Source organism: Notechis scutatus, chromosome 9 (assembly GCF_049901735.1).
Source record: "Notechis scutatus isolate UNSWTSFEM ecotype Mainland chromosome 9, rNotScu1.2, whole genome shotgun sequence".
NCBI lineage: Eukaryota > Metazoa > Chordata > Lepidosauria > Squamata > Elapidae > Notechis > Notechis scutatus.
The window spans coordinates 20,214,133-20,238,304 of record NC_142017.1 but is presented as its reverse complement, the minus strand read 5'-3'; the positions used below and the strand labels follow the sequence as shown (position 1 = coordinate 20,238,304).

At 46.2% G+C, this 24,172-nt stretch overlaps 1 protein-coding gene across 7 annotated transcripts in view; it reads right to left on the bottom strand.

The window, feature by feature from the left end:
- Positions 1 to 1,000: 1,000 nt before the first annotated feature.
- Positions 1,001 to 24,172, bottom strand: part of CCDC102A (coiled-coil domain containing 102A) — a 59,383-nt gene continuing 36,211 nt past the window's right edge. For 2 of the 7 annotated variants that reach the window (XM_087971744.1, XM_087971745.1), the window contains exons 7-9: positions 19,255 to 19,425; positions 10,621 to 10,724; positions 2,470 to 3,220 (exon numbers count right to left, since the gene is read on the bottom strand). In XM_087971744.1, coding sequence (XP_087827870.1) covers positions 3,094 to 3,220; positions 10,621 to 10,724; positions 19,255 to 19,425 — 402 coding nt within the window. In that variant the 3' untranslated portion in view covers positions 2,470 to 3,093. Of the gene's footprint in view, positions 2,007 to 2,469; positions 3,221 to 10,607; positions 10,725 to 19,254; positions 19,426 to 24,172 lie in introns of those variants that run through there. The other 5 variants (XM_087971746.1, XM_087971749.1, XM_087971748.1 and 2 more) reach the window with 5 other exon arrangements.

Genomic DNA, 24,172 nt, shown 5'->3' with positions numbered 1-24,172 from the left:
TTGATGACGTGGATCAAAAACTTACGTAGGTAACATTTTGCTGGTGATCAAATTGTTTATTTACTCTGTGATCCCGCAAAATGATCCCCCCGTGAGAGCTTCCTCACTCTTGGGGTTAAACTATCAGGCGGGTCTGCCCCATTTGTGAGTTGCCCTGCCGAGCTAGCTGGAGCTCCAGATTTTGCAATCACACTTTTTTGTGTGAAGAAAGCACCTTTGCAAGCTGTCAAGACATGTTTAGTTAGCATGATTGAGTCCTGTGGGCAAAAGTAGGTCTTGGCCTCCGGGACTCCTTCTCCAACCCTCCAAAGGTGTCCTTGAGGTCAGTGGTGGGATTCAATTTTTTTTAATAACGGTTCTGTGGGCGTGGCTTGGTGGGCATGGGCGTGGCTTTGTGGGCGTGGCAGGGGAAGGATACTGCAAAATCCCCATTCCCTCCTCATCCCACTGACCTGCTTTCCAGCTCTGTTCTCCTATGCAGGGCAACCAAAGGAGACCCAGCCGATCAGCTGGGACTCAGGAGGCAGAGAAGAGATGGGGTTGGTGGGCCCAGTCAGAGGTAGGATTGGCCAATTATCCGAACGGCTCAAATTTTCCGCTACCGGTTCTTTAGAACAGGGATCCCCAACCTTTTCGACGCCGCGGCCCGGTTCCGACATCAGCTGGGCGCCATGCGACCGGTATCACGGCGTCAACTGGGCGCCGCCATCTTTTATGACGAAAAGGCGCTTCCGTGACGTCACGGAAGCGCTGTTCATCATAAAAGATGGCGGCGCAGCGCTTTCTGGTGAGCTTTTTCGGTAGAAATGGCTTTCTACCCGGAAAAGCTCACCGAGCGCTGGCGCCGCCATCTTTTATGACGAAACAGCGCTTCCGGTGAGCTTTCTACCCGAAAAGCTCACCAGAAGCGCTTTTACCAAAAAGATGGCGGCGCCCAGCAACCAGCGGCCCGGTAAGGGTTGTTCCATGCCGGCACGTCCGCGGACCGGCGGTTGGGGACCCCTGCTTTAGAACCTGCTGAATACCACCTCTGGTCAGATGTGGGTCCAGGTAGTTCTTGGCTTACAACCATTTGTCAAAGTTACGGCACTGAAAAAGGAACTTATGACCAGCTGGTGTGAGGAACCTGCGCCACGCCCACTGAACCGGTGGTAAAACAATTTGAATCCCACCACTGACTCATGATGATTTAAAATAACTGGGAAGGAGGAAAAGAAGATCACCTGGAGGGCAGCCTGTTAGGGAAAGCCACATAAACCATGGTTTAATACTGGAGGCTCTCAGTAACAACTGGAGAAGCATCAGCTGGGAAAGAAATGGATATGCCATTGCCCCTTCCACCACAAATGGATAGTTTAGATCGTCTGGCAAAAAAAAAGCAGATGGTTGATCATGGCATATCAATGTTTATAGAGATTCTCATTCATCCAGGTCATAATTGTCTCAGAAATGAACTGAACTGGTGTTTTGGTTTTTTTGTGAAAGAAGAAAAAGTTTCATGCCTCATCCAAGAAGCTTCATCTGTTTGATGACTTCATCATCACACAGCAGATGAAACTTCTGGGATGAGAAGCAAAATGTCTTCATCCTCAAAAACCCAAACCATTTGCCTTTTGAAAAGAAGCACCTTTGAGACACGGCACATCAAGAATTCTCTCTTAACTTTTCTCCTGTAGGTAGGCAGGAATTTCATGGTGAGTTCAATGTTATCATACAAAATGTATATATTCACACACACACACACACACACACACACACACACACACAGAGAGAGAGGCTAACAAGATGGAAAAATCCACCTCTCAGATTTTCTGATGCTTCCGTTGCCTTTTCTTCAGACCTCATGAGATTCGGAGGGATGGGTATGTCAGGAGATCTTGAAATGCTTGGTTTGGTGATGGACTCAGTCTCACCTTTGTTGACGGAGAACTTGACTTGTTCTCTCCCACATTTGGCCTCCCTCCTTGGCCTGCGGTATCAGGTGAGCTCATCCCCAAATCATTGATCTGAAGAATTAGAATTGTACACAACTAAGTTCAAGGAAAGTAGCATTTGCAGAAACTTTAAGTGGGAGAGAAATTTGGGCCATCGAGGTGTGGTTAAACTTGTTCTCTTTATGTCAGGAGGAGATGATTTCAACTGCTTTGGGTTACGTAAAGCATATAGTATTTTGCTCTTGTTAGCCTCAGAGATGTCATGCCCCTGTCGGAGTCCGAATCTGAGAAGGAAGGAGGAAACTGGGGAAGGGAAAAGTCCGGCTGGGCAGAGCAGGGGGAGAGGTAGAACAAGGGAGACAGAGTTCAGAGGAAGACCCAGACCCACCCCCTCTTCATCTTAGGGCACGCAGGGAGGAACGGAGAAGAGAGCAATGTGGGTTGCGTGGCTTATGGGGGAGGAAAGGGCCCTGATTCCCTTCATAGTTGCAGCTGGGAACACAGTGTATAAAAAAGGCAAGCTGCATGCAGCAGGTTGTTGGGAACAAACGTGACTTTATCTTGTATCTGCGTGGCTTATCGGTGTTCCTGGCGTCTTCTTAATTTGTGAGTTTTGCCTTGCTTTCAAGTCTGAAATTCTTGCTCCTGCCCTGCCAAACTAATTACTTCAGTTTGACTTGTTTGGATTTCAAGTTACAGTTGGTGTTGACCCTGTTTTGGACGGAATTTTCTGCAATTAAAGGCCGTTCCTGGGAGAGTTTTTCTCCAGCCTGAAGGTAAGCTAGACATTGGGTGCAAAGTTGGAGATAATAAAGGGACTCTTCTTAATTATCTGTCTTGCCTTGGCCCCTTTGGGTCATCACAGAGGTGTTTGATGGATTGAGGTTGAACTGGGAGAAGAAAAAGGAGAAACGGGGGTATGACTTTCAAGAAAGTTTCTCAGAACGTCTCCCCAAATCTTCTTCTGATGAAGGCCAGTGCATGACAGCTGATGCCATCTGTCTAGAGCTCTTTGAGCATCCTTCAAGTCAGGTGAAAGAAGAGGCTCTAAGGTAGGACGAGGAACGACCTGCTCCCAAGAGCTACTGGGCTCAGCTCCACAACTTCCTGCCCTTTTAAGATGCACCCTTCAGTAACTCCAGACCTGGACAACCAGCTGCTACGGAACTTGGATTTTCAAGTCTTCGTCTTCATCCAAGTCGCTGGTACAATCTCTGGGCTCATCTGGACCAAAGCGTGACCCACGGATCTTCCCAAAGAGAGGGAGGTTCTGCTGCCGTCGAAGTCTGTCCCACAGAACAGAGAAGAAGCCTCCTTAGATATTTTAGCATGTATTTTGACAATTACATCTAAGCAGATGGGAAAGCAAGCACCGGTGCCCAAAGAGGAGTAATTATTTAAGGACAGTCGTCCTGGATCATCTAAAGCTTCATCGAGGGCAGGGGTGTCAAACTTAAGGCCTGTGGGCTGGATTTGGCCCACAAGGTGCTTAGATCTGATAAATGGAGCTTGGAGGGGGGCTCCATTTTCATTGGCAGAGGCTGCAGGAGGCTGTCGTGGCCAAAAATGGAGCTTGAGAGCCCATTTTCGCTGGCAGAGCGCTCGTGCTATAGGCGCCCCCGACACGAGTGCCATCAAGCTGAAATGGTATAGATTCTCCCACTTGAACAGGGGGCTGGACTAGAAGACCTCCAAGCTCCCTTCCTGTTCTGTTCTGTTCTGCTCTGCTCTATTCTACTCTGCTCTATTCTACTCTGCTCTATTCTACTCTGCTCTATTCTATTCTATTCTATTCTATTCTATTCTATTCTACTCTACTCTGTTCTGTTCTACTCTGTTCTGTTCTACTCTGTTCTATTCTATTCTATTCTATTCTATTCTATTCTATTCTATTCTACTCTGCTCTACTCTATTCTGCTCTGCTCTGCTCTACTCTACTCTACTCTGTTCTATTCTAGTTGCCAAGGTTGAGAAACATTGCTTTAAATGCTCGAAAAGAAGCCAGTCCTTCCCATGAAAAGATTAAAAAGATATAAATAGATTGGGGCCCACTTGCTTCCAAAACTATTCCTTTATATTTAAATGTCATCCAATTTAGAGGGTGTAACTGGCTGATCAAGTTGCATCTGGACAATTGCCTCCAGCCCTCAACACAATTTTTGATTAAACCAAACTTTCCCCTGAATCCATTAGATGACAATGGAATGTCAACCATTGGTGCCTTCAAGGAACAGGATAGCGGGAGGGTTGGCAGGTGGAAGGATTTACATCTCCCTGGACGTTTGTTATTTAGAAATAAAAGTCTACTGCAGATACTTGCAGCCATTTAATGTACATGCATGTGGCTCAGAGGCAATGCAATTAGGAAGGCACGAAAAAGATGCAGAATGGGTGAATGTATGAAAAAAGATATAGAATGTAGATAAGGGCGAGCTTCCAAATTCTCCTGGTCTTGTTAGCAAAGTATCTTGGGTTTTAAAGCTTGCAAGCAGCCTTCAAATTCAAATTCAGAATAGAAGCTGCAAGGGACCTTGGGGTCTTCTAGGTTCTCCTCCTTGAGCAGGGGGCTGGACTAGAAGACCTCCAAGGTCCCTTCCATATTCTATTCTATTCTATTCTATTCTATTCTATTCTATTCTATTCTATTCTATTCCACTTTTCTCTCCTATTCTCCCCTATTCCCTCTTCTCTTCTCCTCTCTCCTATTCTTCCCTATTCCCTCCTCTTCTCTTCTCTTCTCTCCTATTCTCTTCTCTTCTCCCCTATTCCTTCTTCTCTTCTCTCTTTCTCCTATTCTCCCCTATTCCCTCTTCTCCTATTCTCCCCTATTCCCTTTTATCTTCTCTTCTCTTCTCCCCTATTCCCTCCTCTTCTCTTCTTCTCTTCTCTCCTATTCTATTCTCCCCTATTCCCTCTTCTCTTCTCTTTTCTCCTTTTCTCCCCTATTCTTTCTCTTCTCTTCTCTCCTATTCTCCCCTATTCTTTCTCTTCTCTTCTCTCCTATTCTTCCCTATTCCCTCCTCTTCTCTTCTCTCCTATTCTCTCTTCTCTTCTCTCTTCTCCTATTCTCCCCTATTCCCTCCTCTTCTCTTCTCTTCTCTTCTCCCCTATTCCCTCTTCTCTTTTCTCCTTTTCTCCCCTATTCTTTCTCTTCTCTTCTCTCCTATTCTCCCCTCTTCCCTCTTCTCCTCTCTCCTATTCTTCCCTATTCCCTCCTCTTCTCTCCTCTCCTCTTCTCTTCTCTTCTTCTCTTCTCTCCTATTCCCTCTTCTCTTTTCTCCTATTCTCCCCTATTCCCTCTTCTCTTTCTCTTCCCTTCCCTTCCTTTTTCCCTTCCCTTCCACTCCACTCCATTCCTATTCCAACCCTGTGCTCAAGCAGGAGACCCTATACAATTTGAGACAAATGCCTGTCAGTCTCTTTTAAAAACCTTCCGTAATGAAGCACCCACAACTTCCGGAGGCAACTTTTCTGTTCCACTGGCTAATTGTCCTCCCTGTTAGGAAGGTTCGTCCTTAATTCCAAGTTGCTTCTCTCCTTGATTAGTTTCCATCCCTTGCTTCTTGTCCCGGCCTTCTGGTGCCTTGCAAAATTAATCGACCCCCTCCTCTTTGGGGCAGCCCCTCAAATTCTGGGATCCTGCTCTCATGTCTCCCCTACTCCTTCTTTCCTCTAGGTTAGCCATAGCCAATTCCTGCCACCCTTCTTCATATGTTTTAGACTCCAGGCCTTTATCCGGCTGGGCTCCTCAATTGGGCATTCTCAGCATTGTAAAAGCTGCCTGATCTTCCCAGCATTAAGTTTCACCCGGAGAAAATTTATGTGTAGGGGTTTCCAATCCGAAGCCACGAAGCCTGAATGGAGAGAGAAGCCTCGCCTTGCATTCTCTCGGGCGCAGCTACCTGACTTCAGCTGCTTTTTACTGGAAAAAGCATGCATTATTTAAGGTGGGGGCGGTGGGGGGATCTCTCAGAGGGGGTGCCGAGGAAGGCTCCATTATTCTCCTTTGATTTAATGGCGGCCTCCCCAATAAAACATAAGAAGATAAAAATTATATCCTCCCTCTCCTCCTCCCTCTTTTCTTTGCAAGAAAGAAAAAAAAAAGGAGAGAGAGAGAGAGAGAGAGAGAGAGATAGATAGAACCAGCTGCCTCTTCTTTTCGACGGAGCAGAATCGATCCGTCTGACAGACATTTCAGTGTTTTATTGCTAGAGAAGCACACATCCAAATTAAAAAAGAAAGAAAGAAAGAAAGAAAACCCTTTCCTAAAAGGCCATAAAATTAAAGTATCTCTTAAAGGCACTTTGCTCAGAGCGGGCCCTCTCCGTCCTGCCTCTTCCACACCAGCCCGTTTTTTTCTCTCTTTTCCTGGGTGGTGAGTCCTTCAGACACACAATGTTCTCCTGCCCCTCCAGGGCGCAAGAGGGGCTGCCCGTTGTGTGAACTTCCAGCAAAAGGGCAGCGGGCACAAGAGAATTGGCTGCGGAAGTGGGCTGGGGGTAGTGATTAAAAAAAAACCCACCATGTCTGAGATGGTATAGGTTCTCCTGCTTGAGCAGGGGGCTGGACTAGAAGACCTCCAAGGTCCCTTCCAGCTTCTGTTCTGTTCTGTTTCATTCCTTATTCCATTCCATTCCATGGTTCCATTATTCTGTTCTATTCTATTCTATTCTATTCTATTCTATTCTATTCTATTCTATTCTATTCTATTCTATTCCTTATTCTATTCTATTCTGTATTCTATTCTATTCCTTATTCTATTCTATTCCTATTCCTATTCCTATTCTGTTCTGTTCTGTTCTGTTCCGTTCCGTTCTGTTCTATTCTGTACTGTTCTATTCCATTCCATTCTATTCCATTCTGAATAATAGAGTTGGAAAGGACCTTGGAGGTCTTCTAGTCTGACCCCTTGCTCAAGCAGGAGACCCTCTACCACTTGAGACAGATGGCTCTCCCATTTCTTCCTTAAGACCTCCAATGATGGAGCTCCCACAACTTCTGAAGGCGAGTCATTCCACTGGTTGAGTGTTGTCACTGTCAGGAATTTCCCCCTTAATTCAGAAACAGAGCTTGGAGGGATATTGTGGGAGTTGAAGCCCCTGTTCTTGGCCAGGTTTTGGGAACTGGCGTGCCCTGACCTTCTTCTTCCCAGGGCTAAGAGATGGGGACTAGTCAAGGTCCCTCAGCTGGCGAGGTGCCTCAGACAGGACCAGAGCTCACCGTCTCCCGGTTTCTAATCCAGTGACTTTCATTGCTCACTCTGATAAAGAGCTAGGTAAGTATTATGAATTTGCTGCCTCTGAACAGCCAGCCCATGGAAGAAGAAAAGCAGCGAAGATGCTGAACAGAAGAGAGCATTTGCTGAAGCTCAGCGTCTGGGAGGTCAGCACGAGTAGGTCAAAAAGAGGAGAAATATTTAGCTCTTCCCTGGTTGATTTGCTCTCCTCCGGCACACAAGAAAACCCAGAACGTCCCTCTTCTCTGATGGCGTTCCTCAGAATTTGGATACAGAATAGAATAGAAAATAGGATAGAAAATAGAATAGAAAATAGGATAGAATAGCAATCAGAATCAAAAATAGAATAGAAAAGAATAGCAATCAGAATAGAAAATAGAATAGAATAGAAAATAGAGTAGAATAGAATAGCAATCAGAATAGAAAATAGAATAGAAAACAGAGTAGAAAAGAATAGCAATCAGAATAGAAAATAGAATAGAAAACAGGATAGAATAGTAATCAGAATCGAAAACAGAATAGAATAGAATAGCAATCAGAATAGAAAATAGAATAGAATAGAAAACAGAGTAGAATAGAATAGCAATCAGAATAGAAAATAGAATAGAAAATAGGATAGAATAGTAATCAGAATTGAAAACAGAATAGAACAGAATAGCAATCAGAATAGAAAATAGAATAGAATAGAAAACAGAGTAGAATAGAATAGCAATCAGAATAGAAAATAGAACAGAATAGAAAATAGAGTAGAATAAAATAGCAATCAGAATAGAAAATAGAACTGAATAGAAAATAGAGTAGAATAGAATAGCAATCAGAATAGAAAATAGAATAGAAAATAGGATAGAATAAAATAGTAATCAGAATAGAAAATAGAGTAGAATAGAAAATAGAATAGAATAGAAAATAGGATAGAATAGAATAGCAATCAGAATAGAAAATAGAGTAGAATAGAATAGAATAGCAATCAAAATAGAGAATGGGATGGAATAGAGTAACAGAGTTGGAAGGGACCCTGGAGGTCTTCTAATCCAACCCCCTGCTTAGGCAGGATGCCCTACACCACTTCTGGAATTTGTGTTTGTGAAGATAAAAAACACGAAATTTTGATCTTGGTTTTGTTGATTAGAAAGATTTGGTGTTACAGAAATGGCTAGTTATATATTAATGTGTAAAAGCCAAAAGTGGAGGTTGGAGTGTGTTTATCTTGTACTGTGCTAGGAAGAGTTGGATGTCAATGCTCCCTTTTCTTTCTTTTTCTCTTCCCCCTTGTATTTCACACCCCCTTCGCCCCATTCCCTTCCCTTAATTTCCTGTTTTCTTTTCTTTTCTTTTTTGGTATTTTATACAATTAAAAACAATATTAAATTTGGGAAAGACAAAAGATGGCTTGCTGATCCAGCATGAATACCTTCTGCCTGACCTCGTTTCTCTCCTGGACCCAACAGGATACCTGCCCTCCATCCCAGTCCATCCAGGAGACTATGGCCCCACCTGGCTGGCTCTCCTCTCCAGAGCCCATGGCAGCTACTTGCCCAGATGCCCTCTTTTGCCCAACCATGGCTCTTTGGAGCAACCCCCCCTCCTTCCTCTCCTCTCTAATTATAGCCGCAGCCAATTTGCATGTTGTGTTCAGCTCACAAATTAGCAGGAGTTTTCTGGGAGGAGGTTTTTCTTTTAATTGGTTTGGAGTTCCTGAGAAGGGAACAAAATTGGAAGCTGAGAACCAAGAGCAATAAATATTTTAAAAGTGGAAGAACAGGAGGAGGAGGAGGAGGAGGAGGAGATGGTGGTGGTGGAGGAACCAGAAGCTGTGCTAGAAATGGAGACCAAGATACAAGCCCCGTTATGTTGGTCTGTAAAGGAAAACTGATAACAGTCAGTCTGTTTCAGCCTGACTTTTATTATTATTGTTATGTATATGTAAATAACATAGTTGGGTTGACAACTATTGACAAAATATATACGTTTGTAGCTTTAAGGAAAAATACTGTAATGTATTATGCCGTGTTCTGGTTGGTTGATTATGCTACAAGTTGCCATAAGAGGGAGCTATAGATCATGGTTTAATTCTCTTTTTCACTGATGATCTCTCTTGATGCTGTTACTAACTGACTACGGACCAATACTGACTAACCCTGTTTATTTTGATATTCTGTTGATATCGAAGGTTATCCGTTGTATTACGGTTTGATATTTGTCTGCTGTAAAAGACGTGAAACCGGTAAGAAGACTTTATAACTGGATATTTCTGGACTGTTAAAAATGTGTATAACATGGGCTGTTTATTGGACTGTGCTATTTCTTCAAGTAAACATTAATACAACTTGTGCAACTCTGTGTGGCTGTATATTTATTCATAACTGTTCTCATAAACCGTTTCCATGTGCATATCCTTTTTATATAAGGGTTACTCTGCACAGATTAATCAGATTAACAGAGTTGGAAGGGACCTTGTAGGTCTTCTCTCTTACGAGGAGCAAAGGGAAGGTGAAGAGTTTCCTAGATTGGACTAGATCAGTGTTTCTCAGTTTCAAAAATTTTAAGCAATTCCCAGAATTCAACTTTTCATGCTAGCTGGGGAATTCTGGGAATTGAAGTCCACAGAGTTTATAAAGTTAATGAAGTTGAGAAGCAATGGGCTATGGATGGATTTACGACTGGTCGCTTAATGACTGGTCACTTGAAGTTACCAATGGCCTCAGAAAAGGTGCTTTATACAGGTAAAGTTATTTATGGCCATCACAAAACGTTTTCATGCTGGCTCATCTCATTTTTGTCTTAGGTGTGAAATACATGTTGCGTTTTTAAATTATTTTTATGGCCAAGGCTGTTTTGCTAAAGGTGAACAGAAGGTGGATAGCAGAGGTACAGATGAGTATTAGAAGACGAAAGCCATTTCTCTATATATGTAAAAATTCCACACAAATTATTTTCAGGTTTTTCTCCTAAACAAGAGGAACTAGAAACTTAGTTTGGTATTTTTAAACTCTTGTAACCTGATCAAATTGTGAATCTAGAAATGGGGGGAAAATATCAGATTTTCTGAGAGATACAGGTGGCCTTTGACTTATGACCGGTCATTTAGCAACAGTTCAAACTTTTGACAGACCCCCAAATGCTACTTGCGACCCAATTTTGAAGTTCCGCAATCATATGATTGAATTTTGAGTGCTTGGCAACCGGCTCACCTTTATGGCAGATTGCAGCATCCTGTATTCACATGACTGTGATTTTTGATGGGTTTTTTTTTTTTTTGGTTGGTTCCAGTTTTTATTTCTGGTTTCTGGTGAAAAATACCCATTGGGTAAAATGACTGCTACATTCACTCAACGACTGCTTTATTTGGCTCAATTATGGTCATAAGTCAAGGATTACCTGCGTTCCTTCCCATATTTTCCATCCGTCTGTGGATAGGGCAAGGAGAGGTTGCTTACTTCTTCCCCGTACCTGGATTGCAGGTGTTCCAGCTGCACTTGGAGATTTTCACTCTGTTCCGTCTGCTCATCCAGCGACCTCTGCAATTTGCGGGCCTGGTTATGAGCCTCATCGAGCTGCAAGGGGCAAAGACCACAGCATTGTTTGATTTATTGATGTACCTTTATGTGTATTTATGTACGCATATAGACTGGCTGAAACCAGGCTCAATAGCAGTAACTGTGAGGGATCTTGGAGTCTTAGTGGACAACCAGCTAAATAGGAACCAGCAGCGTGCAGCAGCCACAAAAAAAGCTAATGCAATCCTAAGTTGTATTAACAGAGGGATACAGTCAAGATCAAGGGAAGTACTAATACCACTCTATAAAGCAGGGGTGGGCAAACTACGGCCCGCGGGCCACATCCGGCCCGTTGGTCTGTCCAATGCGGCCCGCCCCTGAAAAAAAATCGCTGCCATTGGTCTGTCCAATCTGGCCCGCCCCTGAAAAAAAATCGCTGGGCATGGCGTATTGCCCTGTGCCGCGTGGCCCCCAAAGCTGCAAAACAGTGCGGAGCGATCTAGGGGTAGGAAAGAAAAGAAATTTGCAAAGGCCTCGGCTGGGAGTTCGAAATCACCTTCGAGTGCGACCTCTCCGAAGGTGAGTCCCCGCCGATCCCCCTTTTTTTTCCAGGGCTTCCAGGCTTAAACTTTGCAAAGGCAAAGCTTGCAGGCTGGAGCATCTTCCCGCCGAGGAGCGGGAAGGGTTCCACCCGGCGGGCAGGGCGGGCTGCTTGGAGCCACCTAAAGCTAGGCCACTGCTGGTGGAGCCTTGCCCTGCCTTGGTGCCCCGTTTCCCGGCTCGGCGGTCCTGCTCGGGCGGCACTTTAAAAGCCTGCTCCCAGCACCCGAGCAACTTCCCAGCAACTTTCAGCTTCCTTTTAACTCGCGGGCGCTCACGCCTGGCCCCAAGCCACATGGCGGAGGGGAAGCCCAGCAGGCGGGTGGGCGGACTGCTTGGAGGAGGCTCCGGGCTTCCCCTCCGCCAGGCACGAGTGCCTGCAAGTTAAAAGGAAGCCGAAAGTTGCTGGGAAGTTGCTTGGGTTTCCGGGGCTTCCAGGCTTAAACTTTGCAAAGGCAAAGTTTGCAGGCTGGAGCGTCTTCCCGCCGAGCAGCAGGAAGGGTTCCGCCCGGCGGGTGGGCGGGCTGCTTAAACTTTGCTCGGGCGGCACTTTAAAAGCCTGCTCCCAGCACCCGAGCAACTTCCCAGCAACTTTCGGCTTCCTTTTAACTCACGGGCGCTTGCGCCTGGCCCCGAGCCGCGGGGCAGAGGGGAAGCCCGGTGGGCGGGCAGGCTGCTTGGTGGAGGCGACCCGGAGGTGCTCCGGCAGCAGCAACAGGCAGTTTCGCCCGGGCTCTGCTCAGGTGTCCGGCTGGGGCTGTCAGGAGTTGCTACCGCTGGCGCAGCTCCATGCGGCTCCAGTCCCGCGTTGCCTTGGGAAGGAAAAGGCAAAACCAGGAGCCGCTGAGCCTGAGCCTCCGGTGCCGCTGCTCCCGTTGCAAAGCACCGCCGCGGCTCTTCCTTTTTGCCTTTCCCTTCCCGAGGCAACACGGGATTGGAGCCGCGCGGAGCCGCACCGGCGGTAGCAACTCCTGACTCAGGGGGCCTCCGAGGGGAGGGGAAGGAGGAGAAGAGGGGGGGGAAGGGTGGGGGAGGCGATTCCCAAAAAATCTTGTGCTGACCCGGCCCGTCTGTCAAATTTTAAAAGTCAATGCGGCCCCCGAGCCAAAAAGTTTGCCCACCCCTGCTATAAAGCCTTAGTAAGACCACACCTAGAGTACTGCATCCAGTTTTGGTCACCACGATGTAAAAAAAGATGTTGAGACTCTAGAAAAAGTGCAGAGAAGAGCAACCAGGATGATTAAGGGACTGGAGGCTAAAACATACAACGAACAGTTGCAGGAACTGGGCCTGGCTAGTCTCGTGAAGAGAAGCACCAGGGGAGACATGATAGCAGTCTTCCAATATTTGAGGGGCTGCCGCAGAGAAGAGGAGGCCAGACAAGGAATAATGGATGGAAACTGAACAAGAAGAGATTCAACCTGGAAATAAGAAGGAATTTTCTGACAGGGAGAGCAATCAACCCACGAAACAGAAGTTGCCTTCAGAAGTTGTGGGAACTTCATCACTGGAGTCTTTCGAGAAGAGATTGGACTGCCACCTGTCAAAAATGGTGAATCTATGGCATGTGTGCCAGAAGTGGTATGCAGAGTCATCTCTCTGGGCGTGCCAGCCATCACCCGTTGCTCTTCTAGGTTCTGGTTGTGTACATGGGCACTGGCCAGCTGGTCTTGGCATGCAGGAGTGCAGAAAAACGGAAGAGCAGCTCTCCCCATGTGCATGCATGCTCTGGGAAGCTGAGCTTCTGGTTTCCGACACACCAGCTGGTCTTCACATGCGCATGCGTGCCAGAAGACCAGGTGGCCAGTGTGCATGTGAGTGCTGGTATCCGGAAGCTCAGCTTCCCGGTGCGCGCATGCACACCGGGAGAGCTGCTCTTCCAGTTTCCAGCGCTCCCGCATGCCTGTGCCAGGGAGCTGCTCTTCTGGTTTCCGGCACTCCTCAGTGTGCACGCTCCCATTTCATCACTCAGTGCCGAAAAGGTTCACCAACACTGGTGTAGAGTCTCCTGCTTGGGCAGAGACTCCTGGCTATCAACAGCGGAGGTGTCAAACTCGATTTTATTGAGGGCCACATCAGGGTTGTGTTTGACCTTGGAGGGGCCGGGGGGGCCAGAATGGGCATGGCCAGCTCAACGTCACTCATGTCGGGGGCGCTTGTGGCAGCCCTAGCGCTCTGCCAGTGAAAACGGGTTCCCGAGCCCCATTTTCAGCTCCAATGGCTTCCTGCAACCCTCTGCCGGCGAAAACGGAGCTCCGTTTTGCTGTCAAAGTCACCACAGGCCAATCCATTGCTGTTTCCAGATCTAAGCACCCTGCAGGCCAGATCCAGCCCCCCGGGCTTTGAGTTGGACACCCCTGATCTACAGCATTTTTCTTCCCAGCTGGGCTCCAAAGAGTGGCCCCAGGGAGCAGGGGCGGGATTCAAATTTTTAACAACCGGTTCTGTGGGCGTGGCTTAGGTGGTGGGCGTGGCTTAGGTGGTGGGCGTGGCTTGGTGGTCATGTTATTGGCTGGGCGTGGCCAACTCAATATCACTCACATCAAGGCACACATCTCCTCACCTGGCCTCTCATGACTGTGGGGATGCTGAAATAGTCGTAAGTGTGAAAAATGGTCATAAGTCACTTTTTTCAGTGCCATTGTAACTTTGAATGGTCACTCCACACAAGCAAAGTACCAGTAAAGGAGGGAAAAATAACTCCAGAGAAGTTCCTGAGACAGGAAGTCCAGTCCTGCCAAGAATGTAATAAGGGTTAACGGAGAGGCAGTTTCTGTAAGCAACACCAGAATGTTTCCTTCCTGCCTTCCTTACAGGATTAGGCCAGTAATTTCTTCTAACAACCGGTTCTCCGAACTGCTTAGAATGTTAACAACTGGTTCTAACGAATAGGTGCGAACCTGTAGAATCCCACCCCTGCTAGGAAGGATAATATCCCTACTATACACTTCCTGGGCAGGTAGTCCTTGAGCTACGACCACAATAGAGCCCAATTTTTTTGTTGCTAAGTAAGACATTTGCCCTGTGAATTTTGTCCCGCTTTATGATCTTTCCGGCCACAGTTGTTAAGTGAACTGTTGCAGCTGTTCAATGAGCGACATGGTTGTCAACTGAATTTGGCTTCCCCGTTGACTTTGCTTATCAGAAAGTTGGAGTCCCATGACTCTGGGACACAGCAACCATCATAAGTATGAGTCAGCTGCCAAGCACCTGAATTTTGACCACGTGTCCCTGGGGATGCTGCAACAGTTGTAAGGATGAAAACTGGCCATTTCCTTCTTCTTTTTTCGATGCCATTGTAACTTCGGTCACTAAATGAACTGTTGTAAGACAAGGACTATCTGTATCTTGCCACAGGTTTATGGAACCTGAGCCCCATCAACAGACGGCAGGCGAGTGGCCCCTTCTGCAGCCTTGACTTCTTCCACCTTGTCTTCTTGCAGGTCCAATAAAAAGGTGGATTGAAATACCGAGGGCTGCACTTGGCTGATTCAGAACAAGGTCACTTTAAATAAATGGCTGCACAGAACTTAAAGACAGCCAGTAATGGAAACCAGCACTTTTTGTCCAATTTTATGCCTCTTTTTTTATCACTCTTAGATGAAACTGTCTCAGACAAAATTGGATCCCGGATCTGTTTTGTCTCTCTTTTTTTTTTCCTGGCTTGAGAGCAGCCCTCAGGGGGTTTCCAAAAAAAAAAAATCTCTTCCCAAGGTGGGTGGAGAACAGCAATTGAGCTAACAGAATTACAGAGCTCGAAGGGACCTTGGAGGTCTTCTAGTCCAACCCCTTGCTCAAGCAGGAGACCCTATACCATTCTGGACAAATGGCTGTCCAATCTCCTTTAAGAAGCCTCCAGTGATGGGGCACCCACAACTTCTGAAGGGGATTTGTTCCACTGATTAATTGTTCTCACTGTTAGGAAATTTCTCCTTAATTCTCCTTGATCAGTTTCCATCCACTATTCCTTGTCTGGCCTTCAGATGCTTTAGAAAATAGCTTGACTTCTTCCTCCTCTCTGTGGCAGCCCCTCAAATATTGGAAGACCGCTATCATGTCTCCCCTGGTCCTTCTCTTCACTAGACTAGCCAGGCTCAGTTCCTGCAACCGTCCATTGTATGTTTTAGCCTCCAGTCCCCTCATCCTCTTGGTTGCTCTTCTCTGCACTCTTTCCAGAATCTCAACCTCTTTGCTGATTTTAGGAGGAACTTTTAGCTAGGAGCATCTTTTACGTGCTGTGTGCATGCTCTCCCATCTCTAGCCGAACCCCCTAGAGCAAGGGTCCCCCCAAACTTGGCCACTTTAAGACTTGTGGACTTCAACTTCCAGAATTCTATTCTGGCTATGCTGGCTGGAGAATTCTGGGAGTTGAAGTCTACAATTCTTAAAGTTTGGCCAAGTTTGGAGACCTCTGGCCTAGAGAATTTGTGCATGACAATCATTAAAACCCCCGGGAGGGTTGGTCCTTTTGAAATCAATGGGATTTATGATGATTCAATCTATCCGTCATTGCTCAATACGCATCCGGTCTCAATCTCCAATGGTGATTCCAGAAACCATAAAATATGAATAGCGCAATACGGTACTTAGACGTCAGTAAACGGCATAAAAAGACAGAAGACAAAGCATTTCCACGGAATCAATAGAAGCCAATTAAAATAAGCTCAACCTCAGGAACATTCAGTATTGGGCACGACAAGGCAATTCAGGGGCCAAAGAGAAGACTCGTCTGAATAAAAAAAAAATGCATTTTCTCCATCATAGCTGAAGATGGAACTTAATGGGTCTCCCTTGGCAATAATGACCAGAGCTTGGTAAAATTAACCCCGATGTTTGTTTGGCTTTTTTGCTTTATTTCATTGCTTCTGTATCTGGCTAACAGCGACTGGAGCAAACATTTTGCCTTCCTGATCTATATTAAAGGGAAAATAATAAATAGAAAAAACAAAAACAAAACCCAACAACCACTATTAAGAGGTTAAGAATAAGCGATAACATCTTTTAAGGCCAGGTGAACTACAGATAGTTCTCGACTTATGATCACAGTTGAGCCTAAGATGTCTGTTGCTAAGCGTTAAATGAATTTTGCCCTTTTTTATGTTCTTTCTTGCCACAGTTGTTAAGTTAAATCACTGCAGTTGTTAAGTGAGCAACACAGTTGTTAAGTGAATCTGACTTTGCTCATCACATGACCCCGAGACACTGCAATCATCATGAATACATGCCAGTTGCCGAGCGACCAAATTTTGATCACGTGACCACAGGGATGATGTCGTGCAAAACAGCGATAAGTTATTTTTGTCAGCGTTGTTGTAACTTTGAACAGTCGCTAAGTGAATGGTTGTAAGTCGTGAACTACCTGTAAACACATCATGCAGAATCGTAGGATTTGCAAATGTGTTTTCCAAAAGAGAGAACACAAGGCCAGCTTTTTCTCAAGCTGGGGAAAAGTCTGGATAACCAGTTCAGAATGAATGAATCTCTGGGCAGCAGAAGATGCTCAAAACAATATGTAAATGAAAGACTCAGTCATCCAGGCCAAAAGTATCTAACAAGGTTAAATCATGGCAACTGGACCAAAAAGTAAAAAGTAAAAAAAAATAGTAAGAGAAGGCCTGTCTGATCTTGATGAACACAAATCACCGGGGCCTGATGGATTACACCCCAGAGTTTTAAAGGAGCTGGCAGAGGTCATCTCAGAACCACTGCACCATGTCTTTCAAAAATCCTGGAGCAACGGGGAACTACCAGAGGACTGGAAAAGAGATGATGTGGTTCCCATTTTCAACAAAGGAGAAAAAAAACAGACCCAGGAAACTATAGACCAGGCTTGTCCAACCCGCGGCCCACGGGCCGCATGCGGCCCAGGTCGCCTCGTAATGCGGCCCAACGCCCACCCCAACCTTCATGAAAGATCCAGCGAGGAGGAGGAGGAGAGGCAGGCGCGAGGCGGGGCGAGGCGAGCAACAGAAAAGGCGGGCAGCCGCAGCCCAAAAGTCCCGCCCCGCCACCTCCTGCTGTTGCCGCCGCCACCGCTGCTGCTTCTGCCCCCGCCGCCGCTGCTGCTGCATTTGCAGGAGGAGAGGTAGGCGTGAGGGGGCGAGCTTTCTTCCCCCTCCCCCCACCCCGCAAAATTTGGCCGGAAAATTAATAAAAAATAAATAATTTGTAGGAGGAGAGGCAGGCGCGAGGCGGGCGAGGCGAGCAACAGAAAAGGCGGGCAGCCGCAGCCCAAAAGTCCCGCCCGCCACCTCTTGCTGTTGCCGCCACCACCGCTGCTGCTTCTGCCCCCGCCGCCGCCGCTGCTGCATTTGCAGGAGGAGAGGTAGGCGTGAGGGGGGCGAGCTTTCTTCCCCCCCTCCCCCCCACCCCGCAAAATTTGGCCGGAAAATTATAAAATAAAAAATAAATAATTTTTAATAAATAATAAATAATAATTTTATTAATAATTTAATTTAATTTAATTTAATTTAATTATTATTATTTAATTTAATTATGTGCGGCCCAAACCAAATTTTCATCTTCTAATGTGGCCCAGGGAAGGTGAAAGGTTGGACACCCCTGCTATAGACCAATTAGCCTAACATTGATACCTGGGAAGATACTGGAAAAGATAATAAAAAAACAGACCTGCCAACATCTAGAAACGAGTACAGTAATATCTAGCAGTCAGCACAGGTTTGTTAAGAACAGATCATGCCAAACCAATTCTGATTATCTGTTTAAAGTTTGATAATCCAGCACGAGTCCTGGCCACAGCATGGATGCCTTACTCCAGCAGCAACTGGGAGCATAAAAGCAGAACACCATTCCTGAAATTCTAGATCGCTTAGCCTGTCTTGTCAAATTCAGGTGCTTTTTGAAAAGGTGTCTATGGAGATTCTCAGTCCTCCAGGTCATGGTTGTCCCAAAAGTGCTTCTTCAAGAGGCAACTGGACATTCTTGGTTTTTTCCTCGAAGATGTTTTGCTTCTCATGTAAGGAGCTTCTTTAGAGCTGAATGCTGAAGAAGCTTCTTGGATGAGAAGCGAAACATCTTCGAGGAAAAACCAAGAAAGTCCAGTTGCCGCTTGAAAAAAAAAGACACCTTTGGGACTTCTGAAAAGGTGGCTAGAGAAGTCTAGTCCAAACATCTGGAAAGTGGAAAGAGGCTGGTTTTAGGAGAAGAGAAGCCGTAATATCCACAACTTGCACAGCTGATCGTGATCCCTTCTGTCATGCCCCTGTTGGAATCTGATTCGGAGGGGGAGGCTGAACAGCTGACAGGGAGTGGGAGTGCGGCTCCATTGGCTGTGGAAGAAACTGGGGAAGGGCAAAGTCCAGAGCAGGGGAGAGGTAGAACAAGGCAGAGGGCGTTCAAAGGAAGACCCAGGCTCACCTCCTCTTCATCCTAGGGCACAGAGGGAGGAACGGAGAAGGGAGCAATGTGGGTTGTGTGGCTTATGGGGGAGGAAAGGGCCCTGATTCCCTTCATTAGCTGCAGCTGGGAACACGGTGTATAAAAAGGGAAGCTGCACAAAGCAAGTTGTTGGGAGCAAATATTGACTTTATCTGGTATCATCATGGCTTATCTGTGTTCCTGGTGTCTTCCCAACTGTGTGAATGTTGCCGTGCTTTCAAGTCTGAAATTCCTTCTCCTGCCCTGTCAAGTTAATTACTGCAGCTTGGTTTGTTTGGATTTTTAGTTATAGTCTGTATGTATCTTGTTTTGGACTGAATTTCCTCCACTTAAAGACTGTTCCTGGGAGAGTTTTTCTCCAGCTGAAGGTAACCTGGACATTGGGGGCAAAGTTGGAAATAATAAAGGGACTCTTCTTGCTTATTTGACTGTGTTGCCTTTGCGCCACGCCCCGGAACATCACACCTTCAGACCGAACAGGAGGCTGGCTCGGCTTTGCGGTGGCCCTGGAAGAATGAGAAAGGGATGGCAAAGGGCTCTCCTCTATTTTGGGATCTCCCTCAAGTCAACGTTGCAGAAGGAAACTCACCTCGTCTTCCGCTTGGGCCAGCTCCTTCTTGAGTTCCTCTACCCGCAGCCGCAGCTTCTTCACTTCTCCCTCGTGCTGCTCCACACGCCGGATGGTGTGGCCCAGTTCGGCCATCTTCTCCTGGTGCTGCTTCTTCAGTTTGGCGTGGACGTGCTTCAGGTCAGCCAACTCCTGAAGGACACAAGACCAGCTCGGACTGGGAGGGGAAGAGGGATGGCTTTCTTTGTCCCCCCCCCCTTTCCCCCAAAGTAGAATGCCTGCCTGGAATGCAACCTAACAGGAGGCAGATTCTTCCTTTATGGAGAAACACCTCTGCCCTCTTCTGGCTGGCCAACCTGTGCTGACCCAAGCCTCGTTCAAATCAAATAAACACGAAGTATATATCAAAGCAAGCCTTTTTCATGCGTCTCTGTGAATTCTGTGCATTCACAGCGAAGAGTCATTAAAACTAATTGTCCCAGATAAGAGCAAGCTCTTTCAAGGTTGGGAAAGGCTGCCAAAAACACAAGATTCATTTCAGGGAAATATCCAAAACCAAAAGTCTCCGAAAACAAACCAGAATAGACAGGACTTCCACAAGAACTTGGAGGTGAAAGAACTGCTTTGCTTCCTGCAAAGAATCCCAGTCTCTCAGGCTGGCTTTTATCCCTTAAGGGAGAGCCCATTACCTTGCAGCCTTACTCCCGAGTTGCCCGTGCTGCTGCAGCTGCTCTTTCCTTCGAGCAGCCCTGCACACACCCGCACTGAGCACAGGCTCCTCGGGGGCCTCTTCATCGCTGCTGCCAGCCCCCACAATCCCCGAAGGCAGCGCTCCACTCCCTGATGGTCCTGGCCCCATCCCTGCATCACATGCAGGCCCCTCATCTGAGTCCTCGCTCTCCAAGACCTCAGCCGTCCGCACCTGCTGCCGGAGAACCACAACACAACCCATCCCAACGTTGGGATAAAGAAAGCAGCTCTTAAATTGATGAACTTGACTCCTGGTGACTACAGGTAGATCTCGACTTACGAAGAGTTTGTTTAGAGTCCGTTCGAAGGTACTGAAAAAAAGTGACTTACAACCATTTTTCACACTTATCACCATTGAAAGCATCCCCATGATCACGTAATCAAAATTCAGATGGTGGGCAACTGGTTCATATTTATGACGGTTGCAGTGATCCCCTTTTATGACCTTCTGACAAGCAAAGTCAATGGGGAAGCCAGATTCACTTAACAACCATGTTACTACCGTAACAACTACAGTGATTCACTTAACAACTGGGGGCAAGAAAAGTCGTAAAATGGGGGAAAACTCAAGAAACATCTTGCTTAGCAACAGTAGTTTTGGGCTCAAGTTTTGGGCCATAAGTCGAGGACTACCGGTATAGGAAGAGTTGAATTGGGATATCATTCTTCCTAGGACCACTATGTTCTGACGAAGACTTCCGAGACTGTAATTACGCACACACATTTTAAAAACAAGTCTTGTTTTATTGCAGTGCTGGGAATTCTTTTCATTCCCAGCCCGTAATGAATCTCAAACTGTCCCTTGAGATAAGCATCCACCTTTCTTTCCTGTGAAGTGCTGCCAATTACGGAAGTGTCCAATGAACTAGAAAAGAAACCAACCAAAGTACAAAGAGATTCAAGAATGAATCTGAACCGAACGAATGACTTTGCTTCCTGTCATCTTTGCCTGTCCTTGATCCCTTTAGGGGAGGCGCAATCACCTCCCGGCCTTACTCCCGAGTTGCCCCTTTTGTCTCAGCTGCTTTCACCTTCTAGCAGCTCTGTGCATACGCGCACTGGGAACAGGCTCCCCTTGTTCCTCTGCCTCGCTGCTGCCAGACTCCGGAGGCTCCAAACGCAGCACATAACTCCCAGATGGTCCTGGCCCCATCTCTGCTTCGGACGCAGGACCCTCGTCCGAGTCCTCCCCAGACTCCCTGACTGGTCCCCTTTCGTCCCCATTGTCCGATTCCGCTGCCCTCTGCACAGGCTGCCGGCGAACCACAACACACTAAATCTCTGGTCTTGGTGACTGACCCAGATTGAATCCTGCATCAGAACCTATCCTTCCATTCCCCCACCATCCAAATCACAACTGATGAGGCTTCGTGGATGAGAAGCGAAACATTTGCTTCTTCCTTCTCAAGGAAAAAAAACAGTCCAGTTGCTTTTGGAAGACGCACCTCTCCCATGGATTGGGTGTGGTGGTGAACAGCATTCACTGTACCACATGTAAGTCTGCTTTTGCAAGACCCAGTAACTGAAAATAAAAATAAAAATACCTTTTCACCCAATAGTAAGGTTTGACTGCCCCCTGCTGTTGAGAGTTAGAAATGCATTTCTGAATATCGTTCCCTTGTCCCTTCTAAGTGAGTTTTTTTTTGTTTCATTTACATTCTTTCAGAGCTTTAAATAAAAAATGTGTATGTTTGGGGAGAAAAAAGATGTGACCCACATTTGAAAATGTTTGACCCACAATGGAGGGATGGTTGGTGAAGATAATGCAACTTGCAGAGATGGCTAAATTGACTTGATTGATCAGAGGAAAGACAATTTACCCTTATTGCTGAATGGAAACCCAATGCCTGAAATGGGAATAAATGCACTTTTGACTTGTGGTCCTCATAATTAGGAAGAAAAAACTGGACCATAGAAACAAATGAGCAAAGCCGAACCTGTTTATGAGTTGGATGGGAGACCACCAGAATTTGGCAAGGCTGGGAAGTCGGAAACTGGGAGAAGAAAAGGCACAAGTTGCTTCTGTTTTATGGCCAAGAAAACCACATGCCCATGTCCAGGTCATTATCAGGAGCTGATTTTGACTTTGATGGATTCCGCCCCCCTGACACACATTTTTTTAAAACCTATATCTGCCCCCCCCCCCAAAAAAAAGTTCTATGCTTGGATTACAGAATTATTTACAACTTGAAAGGTCACATCACCATCACATCATCATCACCATTCTTGACAAAATACCCATCAGTCAATTGCAAAAGGCATCTTTGCTGGGAACAGCTAGCATCCTGCGATGAGACTGTGGGATGCCATCCCTTCCCAGAAGAATGAAATGTTTTAGGAAATATTAAAAAGGGAGAATATTATATTTCCCTAAAGGAGAAATGGTGAAACATGCTTTTTGGGAGACGGAAAGAGAGAGCCCCAATCTTTCTTAATAGCCCCCAGCAGATATTTTGTGCCCATTAAGAAAGCCTGGGCCATCCTATCTACAAAACAAAAGATCTTCAGCTCCAGGATGATGGGATTAAGACTTGACCCTCCAGGACATAATAGGATTAACCCTCTACCATCTAGTAGCAGAACTCACCCCGTTGCACAATCTCCTGGGGACATTGCATCCTCCTCCAGGCTTCAATCAAACTTAGATCAGACAACCTACGGAGCCAGCTATGACCCTTACACAACCCCTATATGGCACCATGGGAGTCTGACAACAGCCAATAGAATACATGTTCTTGCACAGGAACAGGAAGCTCAAGGAGAAGGTATAAAAGCCCCTCACTCCCAACTCCATGTGGTCAGCTGCCCAAAACCCATGTGGTTCTGCTTCATTAAACAGCCTCCCATGTTTCCAGTGTCTTTCTCCCAGCTTGGAACTGAACCAGATGGATATTTCTTCCAACAAGACCTTGAACACCATCAAGCAACAATATCTGCAAATCCCACGACCTTGAGAAGGACTTGATAGGTGGACAAAAATGCCGAATCTAGTCCAAACTTCTGGCTGACTGTGCAACCAATCGTATACTAGGTGCATTGGGTACAATCCAAAAACATCTGGAGCACCATTTGAATAAGATCAGCATAGACAAATTAACCACCCCTCAATTGCAAAAGGCAGCGGGATACCTCTTTATCAGATTAAGAGAGTTGGAAGGGACCTTGTAGGTCTTCTAGCCCAAGCAGGAGACCCTCCACCATTTCTGACAGATGGCAGTCCAGTCTCTTCTTGAAAGCTTCTAGTGATGAAGCTCCCACAACTTCTGAAGACAACTTCTGTTCCATGGGTTGATTCTTCTCACTGTCAGAAAATTCCTCCTTATTTCTAGGTTGAATCTCTTCTTGATCAGTTTCCATCCATTATTTCTTCTCTGGCCTTCAGGTGCCTTGGAAAATAGCTTGGCCCCCTCCTCCTCTCTGTGGCAGCCCCTCAAATACTGGAAGGCTGCTCTCCTGTCTCCCCTGGTCCTTCTCTTCCCTAGACTAGCCAGGTCCAGTTCCTGCAACCGTTCATCGTACGTTTTAGCCTCCAGCCCCCTCCCTAATCATCTGTATACCCTCAAACAACCACACCTGCCTATCTCAAGTCCTTGGAAAGGACTGAGAAGTCGGATAAAAATGCCAAATCCATTCTAAACATCTGTCTGACTGCACACCCAACTGTAATAGTACCAAACAGTGATTAATCCGTAGCCTTGGGAATGTATGCAGTTTATTATTTCAAGATCCAGCAGGCCTACAGAAATACGTGGGACCCAAGCAACAGGAGTTATATTGACTTATTTTAAATTATATGTAATTAGAAAGGAGATTCATGTAACCTTTTTACTAGCCCACCCACTACTGTGAAGAGGCTGCCCTCCCACCCACTCCCATGCCAATGTACAGGTAATCCTCTACTTATGACCACAACTGAGCCCAACATTCCTGTTGCTCAGTGAGACATTTGTTAAATGAATTGTTAAGTAAATCGCTGCAATGGTTAAGTTAGTAACACAGTTGTTAAGTGACCCTGGCTTCCCCGTTGACTTTGCTCGTCAGAAAATCACAAGAGATCACATAACCTTGAGCCATAGCAATGGTCATAAGTGTCAACTCCTAAAATATTTTTCTAGTCTTTTTAGAGTTGCCAATAGAAAGGGGGAGCAGTGCAGCAGCTTGCAAAACTGAAAGTGCATTCCATAAATGT